Here is a 12,470-nt window from a genome sequence, read left to right as displayed (position 1 = left end):
TGAATGGTAGAGAAAAAATGATGGATTCATGTGAAAGTCTATCACTCTGACCCATTGTTGATCACATCAGTCACAAAAATTGTATTCACAAAAAAACTTTTACTTTATATGTGGCTGACGTACTAGATGCATACTACTCACAAAAGGCAAACTATACATGCGCCATTTAATTTCATCATATTGGCTCTTCATTTTGTTATGGATCACTCAACGTTCCAAAGGTATTAAAGGCAAAGGCAAAACATCCAAACTAATGAGAAGAAGATCCAGGACATAGACATGAGGACGAATTCTCATTTCTCAGAAGGTTTGTTAAACCCTGCAGGATAGCGAATTCTCGCAAAAAGCACAGGCTTCAAGAATCAAGATACAATATCTACTTAGATACTTAAGGAACCAACAAAAAGTTGATCATTCTGTAAATATACATAGAACCTTTATGATGCTGCAGTGCTGGTATAATATTAATATACTATGGAAGTACAAAATTATGTTCATGGCCATGGGCAGGCCAATATATCCCTTCTCTTGGGCAGGGAAGAGGTGCAGGCTGTGCAATGTAGGTGGGATATTGCTGTCCTGGCATCAACACTGAGAAGTCAGATGCATATGATGGTGACACCTGTTACAAAAATGACCAAATTTAAATCTGTTCAATGATATATAATTAAAAAAAAAAAAAAAAAAAAAAAGGGGTAAAACTTAGATATAGGTCTTTAGGTATTCTACCTTAAATTCTCCAATTAAATTATACTTGAATGTATTGAATTTAATTATCCTTGAAAAAAAATAAAACATGGTTTGGGTTGTATAGATCAATGTTTAATTTTAATTAAGGAATTTAAGGTGCAACATCTAAGAAACTGTATGGATTATACAAAATTATCTTTACTATTTCAGTCTTGAAGAGGGAATTGGAATTGTAAAACTCTCTTTTCATTGTCTAATCTAATAAGAGGTTTGCACGAGAGGTGCATTCTTAAATGTTTTTGCAAGGAACTGATTTCTCTCCAACAATTTTTTTGATCTATAGAGTTTATGAGAGTAAAAAGGTTGTAAACTCTTGATTTACATTATCCTCATCTTGGTAGCTTTCTAAAGAATCTAAACAATGGGGAGAAATACAAAAATTTTCTGGATGACTAGTATTTTGATTAGCATCAAGAGCACTTGGTTATTTTGGAACTAGAGTTAACCAAAGTTTAACATTATAAACTACTAAAGGGAGTCTTATCTAATTCAAGGATTATGTAAAATAAACATATTAGAACATGAATTCACCATGAAAGACCCAAATATAAAATGCTTCAGCAGAAAATTTACTAGAGAACATGACAGAATAGAAGCTTACTGTTTCTTTGCCAAGTTTCTTCATTGGTCTGGATTCACGAGAACCATTGGCCACATTTTCAGGTGAAGAATAAGAAGGACCTGGCCTGAACAGATGTTCAAAGATGGCCATGATAAGAAACATAGATATCAGGATAGCTGTGGCAACAAAGCCAAAAGAAATGGCATTCATAGATGTTCCAAAGTTTTTCCATGGAGCTTCTTGATTCACTGCTGTTTGAGATGGGCTTGGGTCTGAACTTGTATATATGTTCCAAGGCTTTGATCTTTCCGAACCAAAATCACTCATAGTTGAACTGTGCTGGATTTTCTGTTTCTTTTTCTTTTTTTCCTTCTGAAGGGAGACAAGTAGGCAGGGAAGACAGATAAGGAAGCAAATTGTTGAGACTTGCCTAAAACATGCTCAAAGCTAATTTAAACAAGGCCGTAACTTGCTTATTCTTCAATAGAAATATCTTGGCTCATTTGCTGATAGTCACTGGTCCTGAAACAAATGATACAAAGAGCATGTCAACATCGATAATATACAAACAATACATATCACATATGCTGGAAGAATTCCAAAGCAAGGAACAGACAGAACCTTGACGCTATCGATGTTAAGGGACCACTTGAGTGTCCAAAGAAAAAATAGCTTTTCATATTAATTCCCACTGTTTCTTACTTAACTACTTTATCCTCTTAGCATTTCAAGACAACAATGAATTTCATAGAGAGGAAATATAGTCATCTTCACGAAATGGTGATATAAATGTAGATGATCCAATATCATAAACCCCTTTCATCATATTCTTTGGAATAAAGTTACAAGGATATTATATACACTCAAGGGAATAATCAAATGCTTGAAGAACCCTAGACACCCACATAAAAAAAAAAAAAAAAAAAGTTATGGAATGAATTTTGTATTTGTTCATGTCAAGGTCAAACACGATGTAGGGGAAAATTATTAAGGAATTTGTTTTTTTGGATAAGTCTCAAATGAGTTGGACAATTGAGATGAAGCATAATCACATGTCCAGTGGATGTATCTTTTTTTTCTTCTCCTAAGTGAGAAGAAGGGGTGGATAAAGGCCTTCTAGGCATGAGCCTCAGACCTGCCTCAAAAGGAATAGTTTGACCCTAATGGTAGCTTGGACACATACATCTTGGAAACCCAATTCTGAAACTAATGAAAAACCCAATCAGAACTGAAACTGCATTTCCTATTAAATGAAATTTTGCAACTGAGGAAATTGCTAATTTAAGTTTCCAATAAGTCCTGAACATATGGTTCATAAATTTTTCAGTAAGGGACTTCCACCATATTTTTATAGAGTCGGGAAAAATTTTCCTTAAAAACAAAGGACATACGATTTTCATGGTTTTCTCTAGACTCAAGACTTATCCTATTACCACTCTTCCTATGTTCTTGGGTCACATGCACCACTTGTGTTTCACATGTCTCTTTTCTTGACTCTCCAGAGTACATTATGCCCAAAATCAAGAGGTCAAATAAGTGTAATACTAGCCACAGATTCTAGTGTAAATTAAGTTCAAAGAAATCTCAACTTTGAACTGTACTGTGCCAATAAAATATCTAAAACTATAGATGCATCAGTAGAACCTAAAGGTTCTTCAAAACACAGAATTGAAGAAACGAAAGCAGCGAGTTCTACTAGTTTGTAAACATCAAGTAAACACATAAATTTCAAAGTTTACCACAATGTTATCCACTTGCTGTTGAATGTACAAAAGTCATAACACTACAGAATATGTGACCATCATCACAATGTGTGCCAAATTCATTGCTTGAACTTCAAATGCTCGAAGGATAATGACATGTCAAATTTATTGTGATCAATTGATTGGTTCTTGAAGATTTTCAATCTATGACCTCACCTTCCATCCCATTTTTAAAAGGGGAGGAAGTGCCATTTGAACTAAAACTCATTGATCATTTAATCATTCCCAGGTGATATCAGCAATTGCTACTTATGAAAATTGGTGTCCACACACACAAAAGGAAATTCTGTTGTTGCTAAAGACTGAGGGCATATATAGGTCATATTTATTCTGATCAACTATACTGCTCTACAAACAAAGATGTCTGCATTCATGTCCAGAGATAAGGTCATCCACCACCAAATAAAAGTTGCAAAAGATCAGAAAGTTTAAATGATTCCAAATGACATAATCACTTTGAGCAGTGCCATTTTCCTATGATGGACTTTAGATGAGATCCCGGCTAAAAGATTGGTCTGGTAGAAGTAGGACAACATAAAGAGAAAGGCAATGGTTATTTTTCCTCTATTTGTTCCCAGTTAAAATCGAACTGAAAAAAAAAAAGAATACATGTAACCGATCCTAATTAGTTTGTTGAGGATCTATAGCCAACCCAAAAATTTTGTGATTAAGGCTTAGTTGTTGTTGTTTATCATAGTTAGTGTTTTAAGATGCTATAGAACAAGCAACAGTAGGATACAGAACTTGTAACAGGATAATAACTTGAATGCAGAAGATGAGGACTAATTTTAAATTCATCACAAGCAGGAACTAGAATGCCAATGATAAGACAAGAAAATGATTAACACAATGCCATTACTTACCAAGAATTTGCAATGAGACCCTGGAATCTGGATGATGCTATCCTCTTGGTGCAAAGAAACAAGTGAGTTTATATATCATAGTCCTTGGCAGTGCAAACTAACCTTTACTAGGAGCTATAAAGCCTTTAATTTTGGTCCTATGACATAGGAGCAGCCATTATTTTAGTCTTCCGACTCTATAGCTTACCTGCAATGGAAAAACAAGACACACACACTTCTCAATGCATTATTTAAAGAATTCAGCTCAACCCAGCTAGCTTTATACCCCAATAGAAAATGTAAAGACAAAGTTATATGATAATCCCAGTGGTACTCTTTTCTTTTTGGTGTTTTGATGTTCATGATCCTGATGCCTAACTTAATGAATACTATACCTTGTCTGAAGAAGCAAACTTAAAGAAATCAAAAGAATGGGCCTTGCTGTCTGGGGAGCCAAAACAAGAGTGGCCTATTGGTGCTTTTAAAAGTTGTCACCTTTAAGTGCTAAATTTCATTGAGGTGGCAATTTAAATAGCCCCAAACCATCACATGAACCCATCCAGCTCTTGGTACCATCACATGAACCCATCCAGCTCTTGGTAGGGATTAATCCATGTAATCATTTTTCATCCCACTCCATAATGAACAATATTTCTATGATAAATATAGGAAAAACATAATTAAGCATTACCACTTTATTTTTTTTTACAATAAATATGATTATAATTATCATTAACAAGAATTAATACATAATATAAGAGGGACTACACACGGGTTACTTTGGCCAAGATTAGGGTTAAATGTCTTTTTGATAGCATTAATGCCTAGCCAATTCATATCCAACATTACCATACAGATGTAATCATGGGAAAGGTAACAGTATCTCACATAATCTCATATAATCTACCACAAGGAAAAGAAGACAAAAGAAATAAAAAGCTACCACATAAAGTTTACACTAAAATATTCTCAAAGGGCAAAGGCTGCTGCAAGTGCAAGGTATAGTGAATGCATGTTTATATAAATATATATATATATATATATAAAAGAATTACTAAATAGCATTAGCATTAAATAGGTATTGGATCAAAAACCTACACAAATAACAAGAAGAAATCACAGCAGCACAAGAAAGTAATACAAAATAAACATATAAAAGGGGGGAGAGAGAGGGAATGAATGAATAATGGTGGACACCTTACAGCTATGCAGTACCAGAACAGCCATGATTCAAGAGAAGAAAGAAATGGGTCTGTGGCAAAAGAAGGAAGCTAGAAAAGGGTGTGATGTAGACCACATTTATTCCTCATATTTCTTTTCAAATAACCTCTTGAGGGGAACCCATAGCTTTTGTCAGAAACACTAAAGCCAATAGCTTTACTATTTGCAAAATTCAATTCTAGCAAATTAACCATGAAGCCATACTACCAATCTCTCTCTCACACTGTCACACACACACTCACCCCAAAATTTCTATTAAGCCAGCACCATTTACCCAAAAAAAATTGTATTCTAGAAAAGAAATGTGCAATAATTACAACAAAAATGATTTAAAACAGTAAACACCTAAAACACCACAGAGAGAGAGAGAGAGAGAGAGAGAGAGAAGGGGGGGGGGGGGGGGCTGCTCCTTGCCTAAAATGCATTGAGTAAGATTCTTTTGTCAACAAGACAATCACCATGTCTGAGAATGATATGAAAGCTCTTCTTGAACTAACCTCAAAAGAGAAGTTCTTTCATTTTGTAAAGGTACATCATTTTCATCCGAATAGCATTTCATGTTACAAAAACCATGCACTATTTCCTCTAACAATATGATAATCAAGTTGGGAAAACTAACAACCTAAAAGTCAAAAAAGTATAATTAATGCCAATTAATCAACTCAACACACTCTTTTATCCTCCCCCCTCCCAAAAAAAAAAAAAAAAAAACAAAAAAAAAAGGCATAAGAAAAAGAGAAAAAGTATTGAGGCCCTTCCTTCATGGCTTCAGTCTTTAGCCATCTCTCAAATAAAGGATAAAAATAAAATTCCAAATTCACTTTAAAGGAAAAGGAGCATATTAAAAGGTAATGCTATGCATACAATTTTTGTAAGTTGTGATATACTTGGATACATATTATTGACACAACTTTTATTATGCGCTAATCAAATAAAACACAATAATTTTATTTTTTTTACTCAAAGGATAGATTTTTTTTTTCTTGCATATAGAAAAATAGTTTGTAGGACCAAGAAATATATTTACAAGAAAAATAACGAACCTATATTTTATATCTATTTTTGAATAAACAGCACCCATTTCATGCACAAGAGTCACCTCAAGAAAAGATGATTGTTCCCCCATATCCATGTAAGACATTTTCTAAAAGAGAAGGGCCCCATGACAAGAAAGCACACTAAAGAAGAGGTTGAAAATAGATTGATTGAAGCATATACATGTCCCTCCTTTTTTTTTCTTTTCAACCATGTCTCCACCTTAAGCAACCTTTTACTTTCCCAACATTTTTAGCTAACAAATTTGTTATGGTTCCAAGCAAAAGAATATTGAAGCAAAGATATGATATTGCATGAAAAAAATGAATGGAAGTAATATTAAAACTCCATGATTTACTTACCTCTTTATCACGTTCATGGCTTTGCTTTTTCTCTTTTGGCTCACTCACCAGTGTCCCCACACTTTTCATGCATGTGCCCCCCCTCTACTCCCCCTTTTCTCTTTCTCACTCTCTCTGGCGCGCTCTACTTGAAGACATGATGGCCATCATTGAATAAAAGAAAAAATGAAATGTTTTGGATTTGTTTAACCATTTTTGTTTTGTTTTTTTTTTCTATGGCTTTGGTTGGAACAAATAGGAATATGAGATATTGGTTGATTTTGTAATGATTATAGTAAATTTTAGTTTTCTCTTCAATGTTTTTAAATCTTTTCCTCTCTTCATTCTCATTTGAAAAAGGTGGGATGTTAGCCGCAAAAATTTTCAATATCTTTTTCACCACCTTTCAGTATCAGTATCTTCCACGTAAACTTATGCTAATACAATTTTTATTATGCATCAATCACAATAGAGCAATTATTAAGTACTTTCATAATACAAATGATAAGATATTTCAAACTAATAAGTGCAGGTCATCAAATACAAGAATTAATTTTTTCATATCACTTTTTGAGTCTATATCATATTTTTATATTGAATAAATGTGGGGTATCATGTTACCGTATTCTAAAAGTATTTAATAATTTTCCTGTAGAAAATATACATAAAATTCCTAGATTTGTGAGATGCAAAAATAGAAAGAAAAAAATATATATATATATATATATATATATAAAAATATAAAATACAAGATGTTGTAGTACAGTTTTCTTTCTCAAAACAACACACCAAACCCTAATATGAAAACAACGATATTAACTTCCTGCATAGCGGATTCACAATTGGTTAAAAATGGGCAAAAAATTTTCCTCATGGGTGGCTTAAGCCTCCGCTCTATGGACTAAGCCTTAGAAAATCTTCCATTAAAAACCTTAGCACTTTCATAACAGGTTGGGTTATAATTTGAATTAAACACAACTAAGCTCCACATAGCCTAACATTTCCATCATGATACGACATGTTTAACAGGTAATTATTAAATACTTTCAAATACACTAATGTGGTACTTCTCATCAATAAATGCAAGCTAACTAATACAAGAATTAGCATTTGCCTATTACTTTTTTTTTTTTACAAGATAGAAATTTTCCTCTAGCTTAATCTAAGTATATATATGTGCGAAACTCCTTTCTAAAGACTTGAACCTGGCCCTTACCCCCCCACCCCACAAGCACTCATTACTTTATAAGTCTATTCATATTTTTAAATTACATGACTTGCATTCATTAGTGTGGAATAGCACATCATCATATCTTGAGAGCAGCTAATAAATTTTCAAAGTTCAACAGTATGTGAAAAAAAAGAGTTATGGGGGAAAAATGTGTAAATAAAAGTGAGTTAAGAGTGCCTTTGCGTGTTGTCATATTGGTGCTGGTTTTTCTGTGGTCCCTTGGGACAATGACATGTCTGAAAGATTATATATAATATGTTCATAGTTGATACCATCCTGATTTTATCATGTAATGAACAGTCAGAAGAGGGAAAGAGAAAAAGGTTAAAGTTTCTCAAGGATTAGTAAAATGTAGAAATTGGTTGTAAGTCACGTGAGTCCTACAAAAGCTAAGATGGGAAAGGTATGAGCAACATGGAAAACTCAATCCTTGTTTCTTTCCGCAACAAGGATTTTATTCATTGATCATATCTTCAAAGAGAATGGAATCTTGGGGTTCACTATAAAGTGTACTCAATTTGGATGCCAATCACATTGAGCAAAAATTGTCAATAAGCCTATAGTTTCAATAGGTTGAGATTGTAAATTCAAGACCAATGGGTATATTTAACTTGTTAATAAAAAGATATCATTAAGCAAAAACTTTTACTGTATAAATGGAATTATTCTACAACTTGAAGTTGGCACAAGAGACCAGGAAAACGACTGGATCAAAGTGGCCTGAGTTCAACTTCTTGCTCAGCTCTTAGGTAATAAACATTTTAAAATCAAAGTTACATTATTCCACTAGCCTTTTTCTGTGCTCTTATGCAAATCAACAATTTCATCCTAGCTTTTAACACAAACATGCTATATATGCAAACACTAATGCCTTCCATGTAGGGATGGCAAAAATGCTTGGTTCTCTCAACTGGTCCAGCCTTATATTGCCTTGCTAGGGGGTTTTTTGCCACCCCACTCACCAACCTCAAATGTGTATATATATATATATATATATATATATATATTTATATATCAAATTTATAATTTAATTTTTTGTACATATTCTATTATCTCAAAACTTTTGTCATGCTCTTTACACTCATGGCCACCTCTCCACTCTCTCTTGTCTCTGTATTATCAATACCAAAGAGCCACTTCATTTAGAGATTGATCAAATATCTCCAACTCATTCCGTACAAATTTTTCCTATCCCAAAACCTTTGCCTTTACCCCATCTCATCTTATTTTCATCCCTACTCAAAATTAAAACATTTGAACTTTCGAAGTTTATGAACTAAAAAAAAAAAAAATTATAACTATTTTCACAATAGAGAGAAATTGTAACAATTATTATTTCATAGTTTATTACCTTACCATTAAAAAAAAAAAAAAAAAAAAAAAAAAAAAAAAAAAAAAAAAAAAAAATTATATAACCCGACACAACCCAATAAAACCGGATCTTCTGAGCTAATAAACATGAAGCACGACACTCCCCAACTTGTACATAAATTAATCAATTATGCATAGTTGCAGACCAAGAAAAATTGCTATCCTACTTTGGATATAGGTAATAATGAAAAGTTGAAAACGAAATTAGAGTTTCAAAACAACGAATTAGCTGCTCAAACAAAAGACATATGTTCCCCACAAGACCGTTTGGTGCACTACATTAATGGAGGTGAAAGTGCCAGAAGAATATGAAAATTACAGCACAACCAGATCAGACATAAAAGAACCATCTAACGATGGACGAAAAAAATTCTTGTCATTGGCTCATTGCTTCACCCCATAATGCACACAAAGAGTACTCTGGCTACTATACCAACATTCCCTCGGTTGGGAATATAAGAATTAGCACAGTAAAATCTTCTGTCGTTGATTAAGAAATCTGAAATTTAATCTCTGTTTACATTAATAATCAATTGTTATCTTGATGATAAAGAGTAATCATAAAAAAATATATGCTATAGGTCTGAAATACTATCATATTGTTAACCGAAAAAAAAAAAAAAAAAAAAAAAAAAAAAAAAAAAAAAAAAAAAAAAAAAAACCTATCATATTTAAATGTTGTTCACTGATAATTACATTAAGAAAAAATGCACAAAACTTCTCTACGAATTTTCTGTAAAACACAATTCATGAAGTTGAGAGTAACACCGAACTCTTATGTGATGTTGTTTTGTGTGTAAGCCGTAAATATTTATCAAAATAAGAGTACTAAACATGTTATAAATCTTATTGAATCAACTTTTAAACACGAAACAAATAATAATAATAAAATATTTATTATATTATTAATATTTCACCAATAAGCAATCGTAATCATTAGAGCCTGTAAGTTCTTTTTTGACTGTTAAATTAATAATAGCTTTAACATTTTCCGAGAAAATAAATAATGAATTACTCCTACCCAAAATTTAAAGTTGTTCATGTGATGATACATGTATGTTAGTTGGGTCTATGAGCTTATCATTAATCATCAAAGTGAGCAACGGGAACACAGCAAACTAGCTCATTTTTTTTATGATAATACAATAAACATCATCCCCAAAATTTAGCTCCCTAGCTCTACCTTAGTGGACAAAATGATGTAGCACCTAAAAAGAAGAAAAATATCTAGGACCACAAATTTGCCACAATTCTAATGTGGCAACTTATAAGCGATAAAAAAAAAGTAATAAATTTATATGAAAGTGATAGAAACTTACCACCACATAAGATAGTTGTGAAAAAATTTGTGGTCCTAAAATTCCTCATTAAAGTTCAATGTAAAATCAGGTAAAAGAATCTAGGTTAACTTACACAAACACAAGTGTGCTTAAAAAGGAAGAATGGAAAAATCTTTGGAAGCTCAAAATCCAAGAAAGGTTGGAACTCAACCTATGGAATATAGCCTGGAATATTATCCTTACCTAGTCCACACTCAATGCTGGAATCCACCATATTGAGGGAGATGACACAGACCCTTGATGCACCTATTCTTCAAATGCCCCTTTTCAGTCATAATTTGGAATTCAGTTTGGCCAATCAACTTTACCGACACTGGTATGCCCTCTAAGCTGATTGAGGACTGCCTGGACTAGATTAGAACTATTCCATACTCAAATTGATACTTGGGTATTAAGAAAAGAGGAATAAACAGATTTCATGTTCACGCTTTTTGTTGGAACAGACTAGTGCATAGTAGAAAGGAAATAAACAAGACCCACGAAGCACACCTTAGAGCATTCACATCAGCTCTCTTATAAAAAATACCATTTTGACACATCAAAAACCTACTTTATTATTATACCACATCATTTTACAATATATTATTTATCAGATGTTCTATTTTTTCATTCTAAACATTAAAATAATATATACAACACATTAAAATAATATATTTACTCAAAACCCAACAATATACAGACGCACAGCCCAGCAGTCACCACCAACCAAGAACCACCGCTACAACCACCATCACAACCACCGCTACAACCACCGCCACAAACTACAACCACAATCACCGGTCCTCCAACAAATTCCAAATCCAAAAACCTTAACAAAAGAGAGAAAAAAAAAAACTCAAAACCTTCAACAAAACCCCACCATACATAGCACAGCCCGCCACCACCATACCCAAGCACAGCCCACCACCACCACCCACAGGTAAAATCCGCCACCACCAACAAAAATCCACCAGCCGCCGCCACCACCCAATACTACTTTTAAAAAAAATCCCCAAAATCAACACAAAACTATCCCAAAAAAAAGAGCTTAAAAAAGAACCAATTCACCCATAATCAAAATCACTGACCGAAGGAAAAAAAAAAAAGAGGGAGATTAGAATCAGAGATCTCCACGGCAACGGCCTCATCAGCGAGGCTGAACTCCACGGCAAGGCCAAACTCCACGGTGACGGCCAATCTCAATGGCAATGGCCCAAGCGAAGGAAAAAAAAAAAAAAAAAAGACAGAGAAGGAGAGTGACAGGGAAAAAAAAAAAGATAGAGTTGTTGGGTTTGTTTTAAATGTCAAGCTCAATAACTTCAAATCGAAAGAGGCACAAGCCCATATTCTAGAGTCTTACTTCTTCAGTGGAAAAAAATCAACTTTACACCTTTAGGATTTTGCCTCTGGCAACCAGCAGCTTCACATCACAGCGATGAGATGGAAAAATGAAAAATCCCTCAAAATCCTCTCCTTTCCTTTCAATGAGAGCACTCCGTACATAAATTAGAAAAAAAAAAGTTAAGAAAAATGGAGAGAGGTGGAGGTTCTGGAGAAAGAAAGAAGAAAAAAAAAAGAAAAAGGAAGAGAGGTGAACTGAGAAGATGAACTAAGGCGGAGAAAGAAAGAAGAAAAAGAAAGAAAGAGAAGAAAGAGTAATGGAATAAAGAAGTATTTTTTTTTATAGCATATCTGTTCGTACCGTTCCAAAAATGGAACGGTACTGTTCACGTGTGTCAAAATTTATAGGATATAGAACACCTTATGAGAAGGGTTTTTTGGTGTTTGGTGTGCCAAATGTCAAATAATTCCTCTTCCTAGGTCATAAGAGCATTCTCATCAGGTGTGCCAAATGCCAAATATTTGCCAAATGTCAAATATTTGATATTTGGCACACCTGATGAGAATACTCTTATGACCTAAGAAGAGGAATTCAGACTAAACCAACGTCTTGGCAACCCCACACTCCCCCAAACCCTTGTCCCCCTCGATAATCTGGGTAACCTACGCCATGCCTGAACTGGATCCCAAGTTT

At 33.6% G+C, this 12,470-nt stretch overlaps 1 protein-coding gene across 3 annotated transcripts; it reads right to left on the bottom strand.

Moving 5' to 3' along the window:
- Positions 1-274: 274 nt before the first annotated feature.
- On the bottom strand, positions 275-5,812 carry LOC115977563. Of its 3 annotated transcripts, none has more exons than XM_031099484.1 (4): positions 5,636-5,812; positions 3,939-4,125; positions 1,352-1,834; positions 275-622 (listed from the first exon to the last, which is right to left on the bottom strand). In XM_031099484.1, the coding sequence occupies exons 3-4, from the start codon at positions 1,637-1,639 to the stop codon at positions 473-475; spliced, it is 438 nt and encodes a 145-aa protein (XP_030955344.1). In that variant the 5' UTR covers positions 1,640-1,834; positions 3,939-4,125; positions 5,636-5,812; the 3' UTR covers positions 275-472. The 3 variants fall into 3 exon arrangements, with proteins under 3 accessions (XP_030955344.1, XP_030955342.1, XP_030955343.1); XM_031099482.1 differs by lacking the exon at positions 5,636-5,812 and adding an exon at positions 5,115-5,478; XM_031099483.1 differs by lacking the exon at positions 5,636-5,812 and adding an exon at positions 4,313-4,974.
- Positions 5,813-12,470: the final 6,658 nt, after the last annotated feature.

This window comes from Quercus lobata, chromosome 2 (genome assembly GCF_001633185.2).
Source record: "Quercus lobata isolate SW786 chromosome 2, ValleyOak3.0 Primary Assembly, whole genome shotgun sequence".
Lineage (NCBI taxonomy): Eukaryota > Viridiplantae > Streptophyta > Magnoliopsida > Fagales > Fagaceae > Quercus > Quercus lobata.
The sequence above is the reverse complement of the archived record's forward strand: the minus strand, read 5'-3'. Positions and strand labels throughout refer to the sequence as shown.